Consider the following 24,101-nt stretch of genomic DNA (forward strand, 5'->3'; position numbering starts at 1 on the left):
CTAGTCTTCTCCTGTTGCTGGCGCGATGTGCTCTCCGTGGTCATTAACCCTTTGTGAGCTCTAAACATCTTCCACACAGACACTCACAATGAATTTTGAGTTTATGATGTGAATTCTTTGTGAAATTGTCATTGGTAAAACCATTCTAAAACACTGGACATTTGCGAAGCTTTCACTTGCTCTTGTAGGCATGTGAGTGAATTATAGGCCATATTGCAAAAAAAATACCATTATATAAAATAATCTTGCCTCTGCTAGAATGTTTCCTTCTGGTGAAGTCTTATGAATGGAATTACTGAGTCAGAGTTGTTGCTGTAGGATGTAAAACATCTTCCTTAAAATAAATACCTGAAAGAACTACAAAGTTAAGGGCCAGGCCAGAGAAGAAAAGGAGCTATCTGGGTATCCACTAGGTCTGTGCTTCCTTTAGGAGTATCTATACAAATATATGTGTGTGACCAGACCCCAATCCTTTTATCCAGTATTCCTCCATTGCTTTTCTCCCTTGTAACATGTGATAAACAAGTCCATGTGTATAACACACCTCTAGTGCTGTCGGCTTCATTCCAAGCACTCACACTTAATGCTTTTCTTTCTCTTCTATCCAAGGAAGTTCATCAGAAGCAGTGGCTAGCAGACTTACAGGCCACTCTGTTGTGGATCTGTGATTGCCAGCATGGCCTAGGACCACAGCTCCATCCCCTTAGCTGAAATGCTTAACAGAGTCCCACAAGGTTAAAATCTCTACCACACTTCTCTGTGTTTTCTTCTTAGATTACCAAGTATTAAAATTTTTTTCTTGGCACAATCATACAATATACTTCCATCATTATAGGCATGAATGAGAACAGAATAGTGAAACCCAATAAAGATTGTAAAAAGGGGGAGAGGAGATGAGATGGATAGTAAAAAGTAATAGAGAGGGTGAATAGAACCAAAATACATTTTTTTTTTGTCAGTCGTGGGGCCTGAACTCTGGGTCTGGGTACTGTCCCTCAGTTCTTCAGCTCAAGGCTAGCGCTCTACCACTTCAGCCACAGTGCCACTTCGGCTTTTTCTGCTTATGTGGTGCTGAGGAATCGAACCCAGGGCCTCATGCATGCAAGGCAAGCGCTCTACCACTGAGCCACCTTCCCAGCCCAGAACCAAAATACATTATGTGCATATATGGAAATATCACAATGAAACTACCTTGTGTAATTAATATAGTTAAAAAATACTAAAAGGATTTCATTGACACAGTTTCTCAGTGTGAACTCTGTGTTATAACTTCCATATTTACCAAATATTTTAAAAAGTTTATCTATGTGAGATGGCTCATGCCTGTAATCCAGCTACTTGGGAAGAGGAGATTAGGAAGACTACTCTGAGTCCGAAAGTTCTCAAGTCTCTCAAAGTGCTCAAACAAGCCAGATATCATGGTTTATGCCTGTAATCCCACCTATACAGGATGCATAAGTAGGAGGAATTTTGTCTGAGGGAATATTTCGATCCAAGGCTGGCATATATAAGGCACAGACTATCTTAAAAAAATAAAGGCGGGAGGTGAAGTTCAAGTGGTAGAGCACTTGACTAACAACCATATAGCCCTGAATTCAAACTAGCACTGCCAAATAAAAGTTCAACACTTCCTTAAAAAGAATAAGTGACACAACTTGGGGGAAGGCTTGGAGGGGAGGGAAAGTGGGAAAAAATGAGGGAGGGGGTAACAAGTTTGACAAGAAATGTACTCACTACTTCAAATAGGAACTGTAACCCCCTCTGTACATCACCTCAACAATAAAATTAAATTTAAATAGAGTAAGTGATATTATTGAAAGATTCTATTCTTACAGCAGCTCATTACAAGTTTTGGCACTTCTCATGAATAATTACAGTGATGAGGGATTTCATGGCTCATCCTCATCCTTAGCAGGACTGAGATTTCCCTTCTCCTCCCCTTTGCCTGTTCAAATCCTACTCATTTTGAATAAAAGCTTACTGGGATGTTAACACCCAGAGGTGGTGAAAGGTAAGCTTGAAGTTTATCTTTAGGTAACTTCATTTATTCGCATAAACATTTATGTTTCAATGAAACATAGACAAGTAATAAAGAAGGTAAATGACTCATTTCCTAATGTTTGTGTGTAAGCTACAAACCTCCACATGAATGAACCATTTTTGGTGCCAGTCCTGGGCTTGAACTTTGGGCCTGGGTGCTATCCCTGAGCTTTTTTTGCTCAAGGCTAGCACAATACCACTTGAGTCACAGCTCCATTTCTAGCTTTTTGGTGGTTAAATGGAGATAAGAGTCTCACAGACTTTCCTGCCCAGGCTGGCTTTGAACTATGATCTTCAGATCCCATCCTTCTGAGTAGCCAGGCTTACAGGCATGAGCCACTGATGCCCAGTAGGTGCACTTTTAACAAGAATTTTATTTCTTATTCTCAACAGAGTTGGTCCCTAAAACACAAATATTTGGGGCACAGTATTAGAAGTTCAGAAGCACTTGGTTATGCTCAAGAATAAACTAGAACTAGGCTGCAGCCTGAGGAATGACAGTTGACAAATGAATCCTGGCTTATATCAAAATGTACTGAACTCTGATCCTGCCAGGAACTGAGTAATCCATAGACTGGTGATGGTGCTATGGCCCAGGTAGCATAAACTAGTGTATAAACTAGACTAGCTGTCAGAACTGTTGCAGCTGAAGAAAAAGGAGCCACCCTCAAGAAATTACATTGGTTTCTAGGGACATTCCCTCTCTTACACACAACCACCCCTGCATCCTGGGGCACTAAGGCAGAGACTTACATCTCTTTTCAATCTGGGAAAGATGGGATCTCTGGGCGATAGGGCCTTCTTACTGTCTTCCTAGCATTCCATATCCTCTCGGACTTAAGTCCACACAGTGGTCTTGTCCTGGCTGTTCCAGGAGAGGGGACAACTGATTTACACACAATCTTCAAAGACAAACAGAATCTTACCCACAGCTCTTACCTGAAAGGACTTAATGAATGTCCACAGCAAAGTCCGGATACCTTCCCCCCTGCTGAGAAGCTTCACCAATCGCATCACTCGGAAAAGACGGAAAAAGGTGATGGAGATTCTATTGCTCTCTTCAGAGTTCTGAAGGGTTATCATGGAGAAGTCAAACCCAATGGAAAGTAGAACATGCAACACTTTCAGAAAAACAGCAACAGATGCAAAGGTGACAGAGGTAAGAACTGAAGATGTGTTTCTAGGGCCTTTTCACCTTAAAAAGCATGATATGAAAGGAAAAGTTACATGCTAACAACACAGGATTTGGAAAACTATGTCCACACAACACATGCATGTCCACGTGTTCTACTGTGTTAGAGGAGAACGCTGGGCTGGCCAAGAGTACTGGACATTGATGATGAATGCAAACCACTGCAGACACTGTTCTGGAAGGACAATCATGGAGAATACAGAAAAAACCAGTGGAAAACTTGACATGGTCAAATAAACTCAAGGAAAAAGCCCAGCCCCTGGAGACTAGTCACTGATCTTACCCCAGGTGTAGCAGTTGGGACAGGGACATTTTCACTTTCAGTTGGCTTTAAGAAATCAAAGATTAAAAATGTATTAATGAGGTAGGAAGGAAGCAGTGGTTCAGGAGAATACCTCCCCACCCCCTTAAAAAGTGTGTGATTAATGAATGTCTTTGGATAAGACACCTGTTCTGTCTCTGAGAGACTCCAGGAGCTCTGGCTGGAGCTAGATTTAAGGGGAGGTAGCCATCGACATGGGTACAGACACAGCACTCCTTTCTTGTTCACATCTAGGGATGGATGTAATGTCTGATCACCTCTATTTCTCTGAGCTCAGCTAATAGCTCTACAACAGGCCTCCTAACCCAGAGCAAATGCACCACTCCCTCCAATTGTAAGGCTAACAGCTTCCCTACTTGTGGTCCCCTTGTGTAGTCCACAGCTTCCAGACCAGAAAACTCTCACTGTCTGCAGGACTTTGGAAGAAACAGCATGGGCCAGCTTGCCTGGAGCCTCAGCAGCTCTACCCATCCAGGTATTCAGGATTCAGACTCTTCTGATTGGCACCCATCTGCCTCCAGAGGGTGAGGAACATTGCCCCATTCCACTCTGTGCCCAGTATGGTACCTACTAGGTATTGTGGGGTTTTCTTAATGTAAAGATAGCTGGATGTTAATGGCTCATGCCTATAATCCTAGCTACTCAGGAGGCTGATCTGAGGATTGCAGTTTGAAGCCATCTGAGGCAAGAAAGTCTGTGAGACTCTTATCTTCTTACCTTTAATTAATCACCAAAAACAAAAAGGCTCAAAGTTGAGCTGTGGCTCAGGTGGTAGAACACTGACCTTGAGCACAAAAGCTCAGGGACAGTGCCTAGACCATGAGTTTAAGCCGTAGAACCAGCACACAAAAAAAAGGCAAAGATACTAGAGTCACACTCTTACCAACAACAGGAAGCATCAAAACTAAATAGTAATGGGAAGCTGAACCAGAATCAAGGTTGGTGCCCTGTCTTCTGCAGTGGTAACCCACTGGAGTAGCTGGTCTACCTAGACACTGACGGGGAAGTAAGAGGCCCACCTGGTGGAAGGCTTTCAAAAGGACTTTAAGCATAACATAACTGTCAAACTACAGAGAGGGTGTGCACACTGCTAGGATGGACTTCTCCTCTGGGGATACAGAGGGCTCAACTCTGAAGCTGCCTCTTAAGATCAAACAGAAAATACTAGAAAATATGAGGTTGTGTACATCAGAGACCAAGTATGATCTGGCAAGGTGAGGTGACTGTCAGCCCCAAAATAGGTCCCGAGGGTCAGAAAGGGCTCCCTGCTCCACCTGATGCTTAGAATGAGAACTCTCTAGAATGGGCTTGTCAAGTCCAGGGCTGCTGTTTTTGTTTTTCTCTTGTATGATATCCTCTCAAAGACACTTTCTTAAAGGGTAGAAAGAGATCATGTTTTTTAATGTAAATGTTAAGAAACAAAGTTCTCACTGTCTGTACATCATTCTCTCTCCCTAAGGTTCACTCAGAGGAAGATTTCACTCTTTCCCTGTGTGAGTATATGTGTGTGAGTGTACCAGCATGCATGCTTCTGCTTGCCTATGTTCAGGGAACCGGAACATGCAGAAGGCAAAGCCCTCTACTGTCATATGATTGAAACACCCCTAATGTGTGTGGGAGCCACAGAGTATCAGAGGCCTGCTGGTTAAGGTGCTCTTTCTGGCCACTTACTCCTGCTTGCTCTCTCTAGGCTGCCTCACGTCAGACCACTCATGACTCCCTTCCTTCAGGTAAACGCAAATGGGTAAAAATGTTCATCTCTGTCACCAGTATTGATGAAGTAGGCTCAATAATGAACTATAAAAATTCAAACTCTCATAAAACAGAGAGGAGGAGGGGGACAGCATTTGTGGAGGGACAAAGGCGGTACAACATGCAAGAGAAGACGGAAAAAACCAACAGCACACCAGGCATCATGCAACCCCAGGGTGGCCTGTGACACTGCCCCCACCCACCACACACCAGTTGGCAGGGAGGACTGCTGCAAGAGATGATGTGGCTGGTGGCACTAGGGGACAGTGTAAGTTGCCAAAAGATCTGCCAGACTAGGAGGAGCCTGAGGATGGCTTTGGTGAAACTACAAATGGCAGTCTGATAAAAAAAGACAGCCAGCTCTCATTCTAGGCTGCACACTGAAGCTGCCCTAGGATGTGTAACAAGATCTGATGGACAAAGAGAATCTTTGTCAACTGTTCTAGAGTATGCCTGTACTTCTGGTATTTAAAAGCTCCAAGGCGGTTTTCCTAGGCTCTCACAGCTAAGAATGTCAGTCTTAAGCCCATGATAAGCTGAGCTAAGTATTCAGCTGACTGTCCACCTCAATCACATAGTAGGGTCACTAGAAAAGCCCATTTAGGCTGGGTGCCAGTAGCTCACACCTGTAATCTCAGGAAGCTGAGAACTGAAGAATCTTGATTCAAGATCATTTGGGACAAAACAAACAAACAAACAAAATCCCCGAGATTCCACCTACAATTAACCAGCAAAAAGCTGGGCGAGAGGAATCAACATGGTTCAAGTTGTAGGGCCCCAACTGTAAGCAAGCAAGCTGGAGGAGCAGGAGGTCCTGAGTTTAAAACTTTTTACCAACAACAAAAAAAAGGAAAGGAAAGGGAAAAAAAGCCCACTCAGCAGTGACTTCTTTGGAAATTTAAAAAGCTTCCAGGGGATTCTCCTGTGATCTCAGAGCTGAGAATGTTGGTCCTAAGCAGTACTTGGATATAAAGAGGTGAGGCTCCATTCCCATTTTCCCTTGGGGATGAAGACAGCTGGTGGAGAACCAAGTGAGCCACCGATGCTAAAGGTCATCCCTAGAGGACATGAGTCTGGGGAAGGACTTGCTCCTCAGAGAGTTTTCCAAGAATGGCTTTGAGGGGCTAGGTGGCCAGTTTTCAAAAGGAGGAATTCTATTGTCAACTTGGGGTTTAGAACAGATACCTCAAGAGCTTCTTCCAGCCCTGAGAGGTCACATTCCCCAGCCTATTTCTGGGAAAGGACTGAATGTGGAGGCAGGGGCTGAACCACGGCCACACATTCAGACAAGAAGCTGGGTGAGGCTGTAGAGACCTGGTCTAAGCTGGGTAGCTGACAGTGCAATTCCTAGGTCCTGGGGGTGAGCACCTATTGTCTTGTTTTATACTCTTTGATAAGGAATAGCAAGGCAGCCATTTCTAAACAAGTATGTGGTCTTTTAGCCAATAATACTTATCTAAACGATCATTAATTAAATGTCAGTGACAACCATTCCTGAGTCAGAAAAATATGTGGCAGGGCCATTTTGCCACTCAAAGAACAAGTAGGCATCACAGAGGGAGCAAAAGTGAGCCCACTAGTTGCAATACAATATTGTAGCAGCTTGGTGATGCTCTGACCAAATGTGAAGTAGACAAGTCCACGAGAGCCATCGAACCATGGATAATCAGGGGGTTGGGGATACATGTGGAGGAGACAGCAGGGTGGAGAGGACTGGGTGAACATGCAAGCAGGACAATGCAAAGGCCATCCAAAATGTTCTTGTACAGAATACAAATGCAGGCCTGATATCTCATTTTTAGGTCAAATACTTCATCCTTGAAGCCTATGTTGGTAAGTCACAGAGTCAATGTGACTGACCAAGAAGGCCTGAGCTCTGGACCTGGCCAGAGACAACAATGTGTGGGGAAGGGAAACAATTTAGATGACCGGGACTGATCCTTAGCAAGTCCTGTGAAACACAGTGGAAAAAATCAAAGGTGGGAAAGCCCAAACCAAGTATACAGTCTCTAGAAGTTCATTTGCTTTAATGACTTCACCGTATATATGTTTATATATACTTGCCGCTACAATTTTCTAAAAATAAAACCAACATGAAAATCAATTAGGCAACAGAAAAGAAAAGATCAACAGTCTGGGAAAGAGAGTGTAGCAGGTTAAACATTGCAAAAAAAAAAAATGACATATGGCAACTAAATCCAGCCAACAAAGGACCATGGGTGTTTGTGCTCAGTGGACCCAGGAGCTCAGGGAACAAGATCACCAAAGATGTGACATGCACTGTTCCTCCCCTCCCCCCTCGGAGAACTCCACATGTGTTGAGGAAAGGGTCGGGAATCAATGTTCCCATTCTTAGGCATGTACACAATCAGAGGTTAAAAATATCGAGTCTTTTGGAGCTGAAAGTCTGCCCTGAGCCTCGCCCAGGGGTAGATGTTCAGCGAACAGCATGTTGAAAAAGGAAACAGATGAGAAGGGGGCCTGAACATCCTCTGCACTGAGGGCTCCTCAGGTGGCCTAGGGCAGGGAACTGCCAGTGCTCATGGCTGAGGAGTATTTGGTCTCAGGGTACAGCTGAGCAGAGAAAGGTCACTAACTGAAAGCAGTATATGGGCATGCTCACCAGTGTGATTTGGAAAGGCTAGCTGAATGCTAAGAATGAGGCCTCATGAAAGCCGGCCTTTTACAGACACCCCATATCAAATGCTAACTAGAAGCTCAAGTGGATCCCTGGTCCTTTCAGATGCTTGCTGAAGGAGGATACTATTGAAACACTGACAGGCAAGGGGTAGCCAGATCACAGAGGCACAGTAGAGAGAGGGAGCAAGGTCAGCCACTAGCATACATGAGGCAGCCAGGAAGCTGGGTGTTGACCTTGAGGACAGTGCACCACCCCATCAGCCAGCAGATGGGGCAGCATGGGTGTCTACTTGTGAACAAGCCTTGGCTACATTCTGGTACCCAGAAACGACACCCTTCCACCGAAGAGTACAGTTAAAGCCCCTTAAAGCGCTGAGAGCTCCAGGGAGACTTTCAGGGATGAGAGCTTCTATCACAGGCTCGCTCGGACCCTGTGACTCTCAGCCGTCTGTTCCAAAACTTTTTGTTAAGTATTCCCCAATGTATGTCATAGACATTTTAAACTGTGAAATTATTAAGTAGGGTAGACGTGTCTGGCCATAAATTTGGTAGGGAGCGCAAAGCAATCCAATTAAAGTCTTGCTGTTTTCTCATTAGTGCCAGATCATTCTAAACCCAAGTGCCAGTTAAATATCATGCATGGCAATTTCATAACTGCCTTGTGGAAATCTCATATAAAGTAGAATTTACACAAGTCTGGGGCTAAGGAAGTTGAAAATTCATGTACCAGGCTTAGTAAAATACCATTTTAGTACTTGTCATAGTATGGACTTGGCATGATGAGGCTTAGATCATACCTTGGTGAAAATGATAATGTCTTATAATCTGTCACTCTTTACAGGGAAAACCTGCACTTTTAATAGTACTATTACATCTCTCCATCACTGGACTTTTAGCAAATATTTCACATCATTTTATTCCCAATGCACACCTGCAAAGTAGGGAGAGAAAGTAATACTCACTTCATAAGACCCATAAGGAAAGTAAGACCCGGGTCAACAAGTCAGGTTTGAAGTAGGGCTGGAACTGGCAGATGTCCTACTGTTCACACTGAGAATCAGTTCCCTTCCCGTCCAAGAGCATAAAGGGATTTCACTGTCCTCATCTGATACAGGCTGCCTGGGCACCAGGATGGACTTAACTATCAGGGCAGCCTTGTAGGTATTAGCTGGGCAGGGCATGTGGGTGGGGCACAAGTAGACTGGCAACAGGAAGCAGAAGCCAACACTGCACCACAGTCCCTCCCATGCATCTCCTTGAGGGACACACATACACACTAGACATCCACCAAGACTTGCTGATGAACTGGTGCCAGGCCAGTGAACAGAGATCTGTCTGTCTGTCCCAGGCCTTTAGTCCAGGCAAAGGTCAGACAAAGGGAGACAGATGGGAGGTGATGCTCTCGTTCTCAAGCCTCTTAATTTTGAAAGGGATTCTCATCTCCATTTTGAGTTCTTAGGCAGCTCTTTTCCCCTTATCAGAGGGCTGTGCACATGCTCCCTAATCAGCTTTACTAGCATGTAAAGGCAAAGGAATGGCGACTCTCCTTGTTACACATTAGGCCTGCCTCCCCTTGGCCCCACAGTCGTCATCCTTTAGGGAGCTTCAGCCTGAAATGTTCACCAGTGCCACCAGCTGGGCCCAGAGCAGACTAAGGTACAAGAGGATACTAGCAGACACAGCTGTGGGTTTCCCTCTGGTGCCTTCACAGACCATGTGGGCACAAGGATACTTATTATTAACTCCATTCTACTTCTTGGAAAACAAAGGCACAAAGCAGTTAGTTAGGTGTCCTGCCCACTGTCACACAGCTAGCATGTAACGTTACTCACACACTAATAAAACGAGGGGCCGGTTAGCCATTAAAATTTTAAGTGATCTTTTAAAACTTAAAATTGGTTTAGTTCCAAAGTGGTATTTCTGTTTACTTTCTTACTTCTTCAAGGAAATGGGGGAGGCTGGAGCTGGAGGAAGGGAGGGAAGAGTACCAATTGACCTTCATCTTTCAAAAAGACTGTGTGTCTAGGTTCCCAATGTATATGGAAAGTCATGGGTGGGAATTCTGGTCTCCTCTTTCAGAATCAATGAAAACAATGACATTATAGGACACAAAGTTTGCTACTTACATTCACTTCAGTTATAGCAATATCAACGACGCTACCAACAACAATTAAGGCATCAAAAGTGTTCCATGCATCAGTGAAATAGTGCTGTTAGGGCAAACATTCAGAAGCCACAGAGGAGAGGAAGCGCAATAGGAAAAAAGAAGAAAAGGACAGTGTTATCAAAGGGGAACATTCTAGCATTATGCCACCCGGCTACTTGAAAAAAACGCACTAAGACAAACATGTCATACATACATCACTTTAGGATGGCTTCTGACATAGGAAATAAAAGCAATTACAGATACTCTATCTTGCCTCGTCTACTAGCGGCAGGGGTCAATCCTGCCCAAAAGTTCAGCTCTGCAAAGGCAATTGGTGTCTTCAAAGCCTTGGGCTAAAACTCTACTCTACAAGATCTTTCCCACAGCTTCATCAGGAAATGCCTGTTTTCAGATCAAGTGTGATTGGGATCTGTGACTTGTCCAAGTGATGCCACTGCAGGGCAGAAAGCAGAATGTGCAGACAGAGGCGAAAGGACGCAGGCCACGCCGGGTGCATACTCACGTCTGCTTCGCTGAGGGCCACGTCTATAATGCTGCCGATTACGATGAGGGAGTCAAACGTGTTCCAGGCGTCACTAAAATACCCCTGAACAGAGCGGGTGGGGCAGATGTTTATGAGCACGTATGAATGAAACATCACACGGATCATAGGGGGACACATCTGAGTCCCTGCAGCACCCAAGGCAACCAGGGGAGGGGGGGCGGGGGGGGGCAGTGGGAGAGCCAAAAAGGAGGCAACAATACTGTCCACTGGTGGAAAGGGGCACAGAGGGGGTGGCTGGGCACTTGTGCATGTAAGAAAGGGCATGTGTGAGAGACAGCACACACACACACACACACACACACACACACACAAACACACACACACCACAGCCTCTGAGCAGAGAAAGCAACCTTGCCCAGGCACCTAGCATGTCCATCCTAAACCATGACAATAGCCAGGCTCTTCTGGTCCTTCCAATAATTTCTGACCACTACTTGCCTCTCTTCTCTCCCGTAAAGAGCCACAGCAGTAGGCATACCACGCCTTTTCATTTTTGTGCCACTTCAAACAAGCCAGCAGCCCTCCTGCATCCTCAACCGTCCAGTATTACAAAGGCTGCACCCTGTTACAGGATGACCAAATCAACCCTCAGTCTTCAAAGAGTTCTTTGTCTAAAGAACACAGACAGATTTGGCCTAAAAGTCACAGTTTATAGCAAGAGAGAGGCACAGAGACTGAAGGCATAGCCTTCTGGCAGAGAAATGCTTAGATATGAGGATGGAGCTTCAGCTCCACTGTAGCTGAAGCAGGTTCTACAGAGGATCTGAGTACTTATGATGGAGAGAAGACTCAAGAGCTCTCTCAGTCTTGAAGAAGCTCCAAGTTGCCAAACCCACTCTTCTTTCCACCTTGACTGTGGCTCTTCTTTGACCTCTCCATTCTCTAGGTTAAGATGACTCTTTATCCCCATGAATACCATTAGGTTCCTCCACACCTCCTGTGCCTCTACAAGCCTAACCTCCCCAGCTCATCTCTCTCTGCCCAGATTCACTTCCTCCTTCCAGGTCAGATAAATGCCAGCTCCTTTATGGAGCCCGGCCACTCCCTCCTGACTGCCCACATTGCATCATCTTGACTATCTCTCTCTCTCATACCTTGATCTTATAAAGTCTACCTCCCCTTCCAAGGAGGACTGCACTGCTCATTCTGTCCTCATCTCCACCAACACTGACATCTGACCCAGAGTCCTAAACACAGTAGTGTTTGACATACAGAGGTCTTCATTCCACCAACTGGCACCCTACTGGTCACTCAGTTTCTACTGGTTCTTGATTTTCTAGTCTTGACATTTTACCAGTTCTAAGGTATAATAGTCCCACGGATTGAATTACAAATCCACACATATGTGCCATACATTGTATATCACACAGTAGATGCTAAACTAGTGACACCTCTGGAAACAACCTGTCAGAGGTGGTGGGTTCATTCTGTACACAGAACCAGGAGGCTTCTGGTTGCCACAACTGGACTGTCTATAAATCAATTACATCTTCTTAAAAAATGAGCATATGTCTTGGAAATAAAAATTCAAGTCTAAAGTTATATAAAGAAGGGTCCAGCATGTCTATAAATCAATTACATCTTCTTAAAAAATGAGCATATGGAGGGGGGACCAAGATGGCGACGGGGCAGTAGGGAAACGCCACAGCTCTCTCCAACCAAAAAGAGAGTTCGAGTTCCAACGCTTAATCTCCCCAAGAGACCGACAACAACAAAAAGACGAACACTCAGAGAAAAACCAGAGGCGGAGAATAACAAAAAAAGAAAGAGAGGAGGGCTGGGATGTAGCTCAGTGGCAAAGCGCTTGCTTAGCAAGTGCAACGTCCTGGGTTCGATCCCCAGTACCAAAAAAGAAAAGACAAAAAAAAAAAAAAACACAGTTAAAAAAAGAAAGAGAGGAAAAGAATTTCAAAACAGAGAAAAGCGAAGACCCCTCCCCCAACCTTTACTGGCCGCGCGGCAGTGCGCCAAGCCGCCGGCCAGCCGGCCCGGCGGGGGCTGGGGGAGCCCCAGAGAAACAGCAGAGACACAGGGGGCCACTTTCAGAACATCAGGTACTGGTTTGCAGAACAGCAGATCGCCAGGAACAGAGAAACCTACCAGCCGGGAGTCTCCATGAGGATCCCACCCCCACCCCTCACTCTCCACCCGAGCAGAGAGGCTCCATCCCGCCAAAGCCGCTCGGCATCAGCAGAGTGACAAAAGGACCTGTCGGCAGACCACCCGGCCCGCCTGATCGCGATCGCAACGATCCAGCACTCTCCACCCGAGCAGAGAGGTTCCATCCCGCCAAAGCTGCTCGGCGCGACAAAGGGTCCTGTCTGCAGACCACCCGCCCGCCCGATCACGATCGCAACAACCCGGCGGGGTCACTTGGGCCCCAGAGGTACCGAGAAGAAGCTGCCTGAGCGTGGACACTCTTAACCCAACAGCTTCGACAGAGGCAGAGACAGAAAAGAATCACACAGAGCCACCACCGCCCAACCCAGCGCGGATTGCAACAACAACTGACGACCTACACCACACAGAAACAACCAGCTCCAGGGTGAGTACCCCACAGGGGAAGTGTATCCCTCAAGGGAGACCAGAGCTGGAGGGAATCCCCAGACCCTGACCTAGACTCCCTACCCCAGCACCCGGACCACAGGACCCACTAAAACTGGGAACTGTTTGAGAGCTCCACCAGCCCGTGGAGCACACTCAGCTGGCCAGGCTAGAGCAAGAGCACCCCTGGAAGGGAGCTTAAATGCCCAAGCCAGGAACAGCGCCCCTGGGTCAAGACTACCAACAGTAGAAGAAATTTGAACTGTGTCCCCCAGGCTGTATAACCTAGGTGGTATACACATCAGCACAGGCCTAACGAGTGCGCTCCAGGCTGCATAACCTAGGTGGTATACACATCAGCACAGGCCTAACAAGCGCGCTCCAGGCTGGGGCCGGAACCAGGCCCGGGGATCCGGCGCCTGAACAACACAACCAACTCCTCCCAATTGAAGTAAAAAGCTGAGCATACGCCTCAACAGAGGGGAGAAAACCAGGAAACAACACTCCCCCGGGAAGCACGCCTGTGACAACAAAAGACCTGGAGGCCCAGGACAAGAGAAGCCCAAACCCCACCAAAACTCCACCCATATATCCTAGACTGGGAATTGGGCAACACAGGCTGCCAGCACCTGATAATAAGCAGGAGCTCAGACTGTTAAGGCGGCTCAGCAATAGAGTGATAGTCTTGGATGTATGAGGCCCTGCATCTGATTCCTCAGCATCACAAAAGCAAAAAGGGTCAGAAGTGGTGCTGTGGCTCAAACGGTAGGGTGCCAGCCTTGAGCTGAAAAGCTGAGGGACAGCACCCAAACCTAGAGTTCAAGCCCACAACCAGCCCAAAACAAATAAACAAAAACACATCAGGAGCCCATAGCAGACTCCAGCATTTGGGAGAGTGCATCCAGAGCATATGTTCTTCATAAGAGCACCCGTAGGAGCAAACACAAGCAGTCTAGGCTGCGCAACCCTTCCAAAGGCGGGAACTGCCAGCAATCTACAGCAGAGAGCTGAGAATCCTAAGTAAGTCAGAATAGCAGCTGGAAATAGGCTCCCAACAGAACCCAGATCAGGCACAGACTCTCTCTACCAATACAGAATCAGCAACCAAGCAAAGACAGACACACCAAAACAAAATTGAAGAGCAGTCTCCTAAACCTCCATGCGAAAATCACAGAGAAAAATCACAAGGTTTACTACCACCCAGGACAGCAAGCTCACCTCAAAAGCCAGCAGCCACACAGGGGAGAGTCCCAGTGGGAGCAAAGCAGGAATGGAAGACAAAGGCTACTTCCAAGGGTTGCTGGAGGCAATGACTCAAGAAATAAAGCGAGAAATTGATCAGAAATTGAAAGAGCACAAGGATGAACTATCCAAAGAGATACAGGGTATCAAGCAAGAGATGCATGCAAAAATAGAAGCTGCACAAACCTCAGTAAGAAGTGAGATAAACGCCAAATTAGAGGTAATGCATACCTCATTGAGAGGTGAGATCAGTACTCTGAGAACCAACATTGAATCCATAAAGGGATCCATTTCCTCCATGCAAACCACAATAGAAGCCACTGTCAACAGAGTGAATGAAATGGAAGGTCGAGTGTCAGATACAGAAGACAGAATACACCAACTGGACCAAAAAGTGACAGATATGGAAAAATTACTCAAATTAAACCAAAGGGATATTCAAGAGCAAGCAGATAATGCTAAAAAATTTAACCTTCGCATAATTGGAGTGGACGAAGGTGAGGAATTCCAGAGCAAGGGAATGCAACACCTATTTAACAATATAATCAATGAAAATTTTCCCCACCTCAAAAACGACCATCTTAGCTACATCACAAAAGCTTATCGAACACCCAACAAGCAAGACCCCAGGAGAAACACTTCTAGACACATTATAGTAAAAATGATAGATCTGAATAATAAGGAAACAATCCTGCATGCAGCAAAAATGAAGAAGGAGCTATACTACAAGGGGAAAAAAATAAGAATTACTGCAGATCTCTCCACACAAACAATGAATGCAAGAAAAGCCTGGGAAAGCACCATACGAGCCCTGAGAGCCAATAACTGCCAACCCAGACTGATCTACCCGGCAAAGCTAGCATTCACATTTGATGGAGAACTGAAAACTTTTAATAGCAAAGAAAAACTAAATGAATACATAAACATTAAGCCAGCATTACAAAGAATTCTAAGAGGGGGGACACAACCTGAAGAAAGCAGCCAGGAACTGGGGCCTGCCCCAAACAGGCGTTACTCAAAGTCTAACTGAGCAAACACAGGAGGAAAGGAAAAAAGAAAAACTTAGGAAAACGGAATGGCAGGGACAACAATGCATCTCTCTATACTTTCTCTTAATATAAATGGGCTGAATTCGCCAATTAAAAGAAAACGAACTGAGGACTGGATAAGAAAACAAGACCCATCCATCTGTTGCCTTCAGGAGACCCACCTCTCAGCCAAACATACAAACAAACTCAGAGTGAAGGGGTGGAAAAGGATCTACCAATCAAACGCCCCCAGTAAGAAAGCAGGTGTAGCTATCCTGATATCTGACAAAATAAACTTTTCATTAAAATCAGTACAGAAAGACAAGGACGGACACTACATATTAATAAAGGGAACAATCCAAGAGGAGGATATAACCATCATCAACTTATATGCCCCAAATATTGGTGCACCCAGATATGTCAAACAAATGCTCTCAAACTTACAGAATAAAATAGATCCCAATACGATAATACTAGGAGACTTTAACACACCACTCTCACCAAAGGACAGGTCTACCAACCAGAGGATTGGCAAAGAAGCTACCGAATTAAGAGAGGCCATACTTCAAGCGGAATTAACTGACATCTACCGAGTATTTTACCCTAAAACAACACAGTACACATTCTTCTCAGCAGCTCACGGAACTTTCTCCAAAATAGACCATATCATAGTTCATGCAAGGAACTTAAGCAAATACAAAGGGATCGACATAATCCCCTGTATCCTATCTGACCACAGTGGAATCAAGCTAGCTCTCAATAACAAAGCATACAGCAGAAATTTCTCCAATACATGGAAATTGAACAGCACACTCCTTAACAATGCCTGGATAACAGAAGAGATCAGAGAAGAAATAAAGCATTTCCTACAACTCAATGAAAATGAAAACACCTCACAAAGAAACTTGTGGGACACAGCAAAAGCAGTCCTGAGGGGCAAATTTATTGCCCTCAGTGCCCACATCAAGAGAATGGAGACAGACCAAGTAAATAATCTCATGTTGCAATTAAAACAGCTAGAAAAACAGGAAAAAATGGGACCTAAAGCTACTAGAAGAAGCCAGATAACCAAATTAAAAGCAGAGATTAACCAATTAGAAAATCAGAAAACCATAACCAAAATAAACCAAACAAAAAGCTGGTTCTTTGAAAAAATAAACAAAATTGATGGCCCATTGGCTAGATTAATTAAAAAAAGAAGAGAGGAAACCCATATTAATAGGATTAGGGATGCCACGGGAAACATCACCACACGTACCCAAGATATCCAAACAATTCTAACAGACTACTTTCAAAAGCTATACTCTCTAAAGGAAGAAAATCGGGCAGAAATGGATGCATTTTTAGAGAAATACAAGTTGCCCAAACTGAGCAAAGAAGAAGTTAACCAATTAAATAAGCCAATATCCTATAATGAGATACAGGAAGCTATCAAAAGTCTTCCAACAAAAAAAAGCCCAGGACCAGATGGATTCACAGCAGAATTCTATAAGACCTTTAAACAAGAACTAATACCCATACTCCTCAAGCTCTTCAGAGAAACAGAGAAGGAAGGAGCTATCCCAAACTCATTCTACGAAGCCAATATCACACTCATCCCCAAACCAGGCAAAGACCCAACCAAAAAGGAGAATTACAGGCCAATCTCCTTGATGAACACAGATGCAAAGATCCTTAACAAGATTCTAGCTAACAGAATCCAGAAACACATAAAAAAAATAATTCACTATGACCAGGTAGGCTTCATCCCAGAGACACAGGGATGGTTTAACATACGTAAGTCAATAAATGTAATCCAACATATCAACAGAGCCAAGGTCAAGAATCACATGATTATCGCTACAGATGCAGAAAAGGCCTTTGACAAAATTCAACATTCATTCATGCTAAAAGCTCTGGAGAAAATAGGAATAGAAGGAACATTTCTAAAAACAATAAAAGCCATTTATGACAGACCAATAGCCAATATTATACTTAATGGGGAAAAGCTACAACCAATTCTCCTAAAATCAGGAACAAGGCAAGGATGCCCACTGTCTCCACTCCTCTTCAATATAGTCCTAGAACCCTTAGCCAGGGCAATAAGGCAAGAAAAAGACATTAAAGGGATCCGCATAGGAAAAGAAGAAGTTAAACTATCCCTTTTTGCAGACGACATGATACTATACCTCCATGATCCCAAAAACTCCATCCCCAAACTCTTAGAAATCATAAATCACTTTGGCAAAATAGCAGGATACAAAATAAACCCACAAAAATCAGTTGCCTTCCTATACACTGATAATGTACAGGAAGAGAGGGAAATAAAGGGAGCAACCCCATTCACAATAACCTCCCGAAAAATAAAATATTTAGGAATTAACCTAACCAAAGATGTAAAAGAACTATTTAATGAGAACTATAAAAAGTTAAAGAAAGAAATTGCAGAAGACACTAGGAAATGGAAAGACCTCCCATGCTCCTGGATAGGCCGACTTAATATAGTAAAGATGGTAATACTTCCAAAACTAATATACAAATTCAACGCAATTCCTATTAAAATCCCAATGACGTACATCACTGAAATACAGAAAACAGTCCAAAAATTCATATGGAACAACAAAAGACCTAGAATAGCCAAAACAATTCTAGGGGATAAAGACAATATGGGAGGGCTATCCATGCCGAACTTCAAACTCTACTACAGAGCTATAATAACAAAGACAGCATGGTACTGGCACAAAAACAGACCCGAAGACCAATGGAACAGAATAGAAGATCCAGAAATAAATCCACAGGCCTACAGCCAGCTGATATTCGACAAAGGAGCCAAAGACATACAATGGAAGAAACACAGCCTCTTCAACCGCTGGTGCTGGGAAAACTGGGTAGCCACATGCAGAAAACTAAAAGTGGACCCCAGCCTATCACCATGCACCAACATCAACTCAAAATGGATTAAAGACCTTAACATTAAACCTGAATCTCTGAAACTACTGCAGGACAGAGTAGGAGAGACACTTGAACTAATAGGCACAGGAAGGAACTTCCTGAACAGAGTCCCAGGGTCACAACAAATTGGAGAGAGACTCGACAAATGGGACTACCTTAAAATAAAAAGCTTCTGCACAGATAAAGCTATCGCAACCAAGCTAGAAAGACAACCAACTAATTGGGAAAAAATATTTACCAGCAATATATCAGACAAGGGGTTAACATCCTGTATATACAGGGAACTCAAGAAACTAATCCCTCCCAAATCCAACAAACCAATTACTAAATGGGCAAGGGAACTAAAGAGGGACTTCTCAAATGAAGAAATAAAAATGGCAAAGAAACACATGAGGAAATGTTCATCATCCCTGGTGGTGAAGGAAATGCAAATAAAGACAACCCTGAGATACCACCTTACCCCAGTCAGAATGTCCCACATCCACAAATCAGCCAACGACAAATGCTGGAGGGGATGTGGAGAACGAGGAACGCTATTACACTGCTGGTGGGAATGTACACTCATACAACCACTTTGGAAAGCAGTCTGGAGGGTCCTTAGAAAGCTAAAGATTGACCTCCCTTACGACCCAGTCATACCACTTCTAGGCATCTACCCTGAACAACAGGAACCAATATACAAGGACACGTGCACCTCCATGTTTATTGCAGCACTGTTCGCAATAGCTAGGATATGGAAACAACCTAGATGCCCCACCACAGATGAATGGATCCAAAAATTGTGGTATCTATACACAATGGAATATTATGCAGCCATTAGAAATGACAAAATAATGGCATTTGCAGGGAAATGGATGGAGCTAGAAGGAATCATGTTGAGCGAGGTAAGCCAAGAACGAAGAGACAAACAGTACATGGTCTCCCTGATAAGTGGATGATGAATCCAAAATGTTAGGTGATATGACAAAACTAACAGGACTTAAGAAACAAAGAACTCCCACTCATCTGGTTGAACCACTACTAAATATCCCCATGCTGCTGATCACATATATGGTATATAACATATGAGCACCGTTATATATTACAGACTGTGATAGACAATTTGCTCCAGGAAAGTTAGAATGAACTTGTGACTTTAAATGAGCATCATTATTCCACAATACTGTGAATTTCCGGAAATTAAGTAATCACTTAATCACGATCAAAAAAAAAAAAACCTTGGGGAAGGGAGGGAGGGAGGGGATGGTAGGCGGAAAACAATGGAGGGGGTAACAATGTTCAAGAGAAAGTGGAAGTGTACTCATTGCCTCACTCATGTAACTGTAACCCTCTGTATAGTATCTCTACAATAAAAAAAATTTAAAAAAGAAAAAAAAATGAGCATATGTCTTGGAAATAAAAATTCAAGTCTAATGTTATATAAAGAAGGGTCCAGCATGTTTACAACTGGGTATTTTGAGTACAGTACTAAGTATTAAGAATGTACTTTGAAATATCAGGTTCCAGGAACTGTGATCAAATGCAGGCCCAGAGGAAACCGCTGTATAGTCACAGTCTTTTGTGACACTATAGAATATGTGGACATGTTGAATGTCCTCATTGGAGCATTAAAATTTTTTTCTACATGTTCCCCACACTCCCCAGGCCCTGGTGTCCCATTAATAGGAAAGTCATCACATTCCAATCAGTAACTGTCTTAATTTCTTGCTAAAAAAGGTAAGATTTCCCCACCCAGCTTCTGTGACTTCTGACTTACTCTAAGCCTCTCACCCTGAAAATCATATTGCCTCTCCCATACTTGACCCTTGCTGATTGTCACTCTCTGAAACTCCTCTCTCATCAGTCCAAGCAGCCAACAAAATAAGTTATCTTGCACTAAGTCTGTCATCTGTGTTTAGAAGTCTAATGGGAAGGTCTACCTCAAAATGTAACTTATACCTCTTAGTTTGTCTTCTCATGAATTCCTTCAGAAGAGAAGGCATCTTTAAGTCTAGACTTGAGATCCTCAAGAGGTCAGAGGTAGGGTAAAGATCTGGCACCAGGATATAAAGGAAGTCCTCTGACAAGTCAGCTGTGTCACATGGTTCCTTCAGCGTTGGCACTGATGCCCAAGGCTGTGAGCATGGTAGATCCTCTGGAATCATTTCTACTTGTCACACATGATGGGTAGCAAGCAGTTCTTTGCACTGCTGGCAATGCTGTAGACTACACTAAGGGGAAGAGTCTTATTTAGAACAACTCATAGAGGCTAAACAGCATGGCAATCTTCCCCCTCCTTCAGGGGGAATTTATGCCTTAATCAAATGCTTGGTGTGGGTAGACCCTAGACTGCTAGAGTACTCTCAGAGCATGGATACTGACTCCTGAGGCACACAATCAAGCTCTGCCCATGCCCATACCACATGCTTGTTATCTCTCCTTTTGCTGGATAGATTTACCAGAAGCCAAATTCACTGTGCATTGCACTTCAGCCCCACTCACAATTCAACTACAACCTAAAATGATCAGGGTTCCCACTGTTGTGTTATTCCCATCATCTCACTAGCAGATGGAGGCCAATTCTGATGCACTGCGGTAGATAAAATTCCTTCCCACTAACATGATACAAAGGTTTAATACTTCTTTGGGGTCCTAGAAATGTTCATGAATGTCAGTGACTCTTTCTCTAGAAAATCACTCAGTCACAAAATGATGCCCAAATTCTCATATTTCATGGATCAAAGGCTGACACCCCTAATCTAGGCAACAGGAAACTTGACTTAGTGCAGGTGGCTAGAATCAAAGGGTCTGACCAGGTGGCTCTGACAGGAACTCAGGGGAGGCAGAAATGCCAGCCCTCCCATTCTTCCCACATACTGCTTCCCTGTTTAGCAGCCTCCTATTTAATAAAATCACTGCTGAGTGAGCATGACTCAGTTCCCCCACCCTTTATAGCCACCATGGCATCTGCTGAAGATGGGCCCATATCCATACTCTGTCCTCTCAGATGATAGCGACATGTCCTCCCCAAACTAAATTTTACAGCCAAGTCCCCTCAAGGAGAACCAGTTTCATCTACCTAAAGAAACCAAACAAGTCAGCCACATGCAATAACATTTATTATCCAAAAATATCCTGACTCTGGAAATTTTAAGTCATGAACCTGACCTTGCAGAATTAGAGCCAAGAAGCTCTATTATTCCTAGGAGCTCTGTGCTGACTCCAAAGAGTAGGCTCTTACAACCTAGGACTTCAAGAACATGTGGTTTTGACTTTACCTCTAGCCAGGGCTGAGCAGAGGTTTGGGCATGGTAAGGGGCAATATGTGCAGAAGGGATGCAAATGGGATATGAAAAAGCAGCTCACATCTAGGTTCTTTTTTCTGCCTGAATTCACTCTCATCAGCAGATCTGAAGAATGCAGATCTATACAAAGGACTTGTCTTCTGCCATTCACCATAGTAGCCAGATCAGTCCAATTTCTGGCAGGGATGTTTGGGCAATATGTGATAATCTGTAGTGTAAAATGACAACTTTCGAACTAATACATCCCTTTCAAAAGACAAAGGAGGGGCCTAAGGAAAATATACTCTACGCTGGTAACTCTGTTCTACCAGATATCCTGTGATAGAAAAGCAAGTACCATCTTAGACCAAGCAGCAACTAGAACCTCATCCATTAATTCCTTATTCCACTCCATCAATCTTTACAGAGTAATCACATGCAGGGGACTTTATGAGAGGCCCTGTGAACTTAAAGACAGCCTATGATCTTAAAAGCTGTTGTTCCTTAGAAAATGGAGAGAAACAAGGAGCAGTGTGAATGAGAACAACACAGGATAAGCTCCTTGCGGATGCACATGTCAGTGAACAAGTGGCCTTGGCAGGATGAGTATGGACAGCGACACAGAGGGGCAATTTTTTCAGTAGACTTTAATACATACAAAGGCAAAAAAAGGATTTTCAGACAGGCTTGTGAGCATGGGAAAGTCTAGCAACTTCATATTCTAGGATGGAGTGGGGAAAAAGGAATAGCAGTGAGTAACAGAAAGTGAGGCAAAAATATGCCTGGACCAATGTTTTATGGAGGATTTTGAATATTAGCCTTAAAAAATACTTTTTTGTGGGGCTAGGCACTGGTGACTCATGCCTATTACAGGATTACCCTAGCTACTCCAGACGCTGAGATCTGAAGATAATGGTTAGAAGCCAGTCTAGGCAGGAAAGTCCATGAGATGCTTATCTCCATTTAAGCACTACAAAAGCCTGCTGAAGAAGATCTGTGGCTCAAGTGATAGAGCACTAGACTTGAACAAAAAAAGCTCAGGGACAGGGCCCAGACCTTGGGTTCAAGTCCCAGAACCAGCACCAAAACAAACAAACAAAAAATACCACTTTTTCCCCTCTCAAACAATAGGTGGCTAGATTATCACCGGAAGAGTGGCCTAGCCAACTGACTTTTTGCTTACAAAAGGAGTAACTGAAAGATAAAAAAGGAAGAGCTGGGAACAGGAGACTGCTTAAAAAAAAAAAAAAAAAAAAGCAGGCAGTCAGCGTAGCCTACAAGGGAGGGCAGGCAGGTCTGGGCGAGACTGAAGGCCACCACAGCCTTGGGCATATGTGTATCTTAATGAAGAGAAGAGGAGCAGGAAAGCTCTGGGTGACCCTGACACTGAAGAGGTACGATGAGAGGACAATGCTCACCAAGGAATCAGTATGAAGTTCTAAGGGCAGGGATATTTGGTTTCAAGCATTACTTGGTACTGAAAATAAATCATTTACAAAGACGTGGTCACTGAAGAACTAAAAAGACAGTACTGAATGTGCTGTGGTATTACTGGAGTTTAGAAGCCATACACTTATTAGGGGTCCTGGAGCAGGGAGTGCTGCCTGGGGTTGGGGGTGGGAGTAGTGACTCTAAGTCAATTTGTTTTTATTTTCTCCAAGCCCAAGGTAGCTAGGAGTATAAATTAGATATTTGCAGGGAAGAAATGAGATCAGAAGGCTTTGATGACTAAGACTAGGGAACAGAGTGTGGCTCCCTGGAGAAAAGTCCATGGCCACAGCAGGTAGTCAGGGACAGGATCAAGTTCTGGCCAAAACACCAGAGAACATCTGGAAACATCTGAAAATATACCAAGGGAACACAGACAGACTAGGCCCGCTGACTCCACAGAAGGGCTCTTTATAATGGTGGAAGCCAATATTTTGGGAAAGCCTCTCCTCCTTTCCGGAAGCATAAGAATTAATTGGAGAATTTCTGCAACTTCCCTGGGAAGTACTGGAGGAAAAGGACAAGGGGATGAGTTTTTTTTTTTTACCTAAGTTTTTTCAAAACGATAGCTCAGAGATCAACTTCAAGTCCAAAGCTCAATCTGGACTGCATAAGGTTGATGCCCTACAGGTAGGCTTTCTCCTTGAAGTCTCAATACAATAAATTAAAGTACTTGCTTGCCTTTCCTTGATGCTTTTGTTCTTTAATTTCTCATCACCTTTCGCTCTTGTCAACCTATGATCAAAACCAGCTTTTCCCATGAAGAAAGACTGCCTGCCTACTGTAGAAGCTCCCAGCTGCTTGTGGATATGAACCCCACATGGCAGTGGCCCATTTCCTTCTAAATGTGCTTTGTTAGAAGGTCCCGTTACTCAACCAGATTCTCTTATAAGCAAGATCAGAATCCTCCCATTATTTTAACCCTTGCCTCCTGAAATGCCTCTGCCT

At 44.1% G+C, this 24,101-nt stretch overlaps 1 protein-coding gene across 13 annotated transcripts in view; it reads right to left on the bottom strand.

Annotated features, from left to right (window-relative positions):
* The window catches only part of Cacna1d (calcium voltage-gated channel subunit alpha1 D), a 353,221-nt gene that overhangs the window by 41,188 nt on the left and 287,932 nt on the right, over positions 1–24,101 (bottom strand). For 7 of the 13 annotated variants that reach the window (XM_070018511.1, XM_070018508.1, XM_070018509.1 and 4 more), the window contains 3 exons: positions 10,073–10,156; positions 3,516–3,560; positions 2,980–3,108 (listed from right to left, as the gene is read on the bottom strand). In XM_070018511.1, coding sequence (XP_069874612.1) covers positions 2,980–3,108; positions 3,516–3,560; positions 10,073–10,156 — 258 coding nt within the window. Of the gene's footprint in view, positions 1–2,979; positions 3,109–3,515; positions 3,561–10,072; positions 10,157–10,615; positions 10,700–24,101 lie in introns of all 13 variants that reach the window. The other 6 variants (XM_070018515.1, XM_070018510.1, XM_070018516.1 and 3 more) reach the window with 3 other exon arrangements.

This window comes from Dipodomys merriami, unplaced genomic scaffold, assembly GCF_024711535.1.
Source record: "Dipodomys merriami isolate MVZ:Mamm:240054 unplaced genomic scaffold, mDipMer1.0.p SCAF_13, whole genome shotgun sequence".
Lineage (NCBI taxonomy): Eukaryota > Metazoa > Chordata > Mammalia > Rodentia > Heteromyidae > Dipodomys > Dipodomys merriami.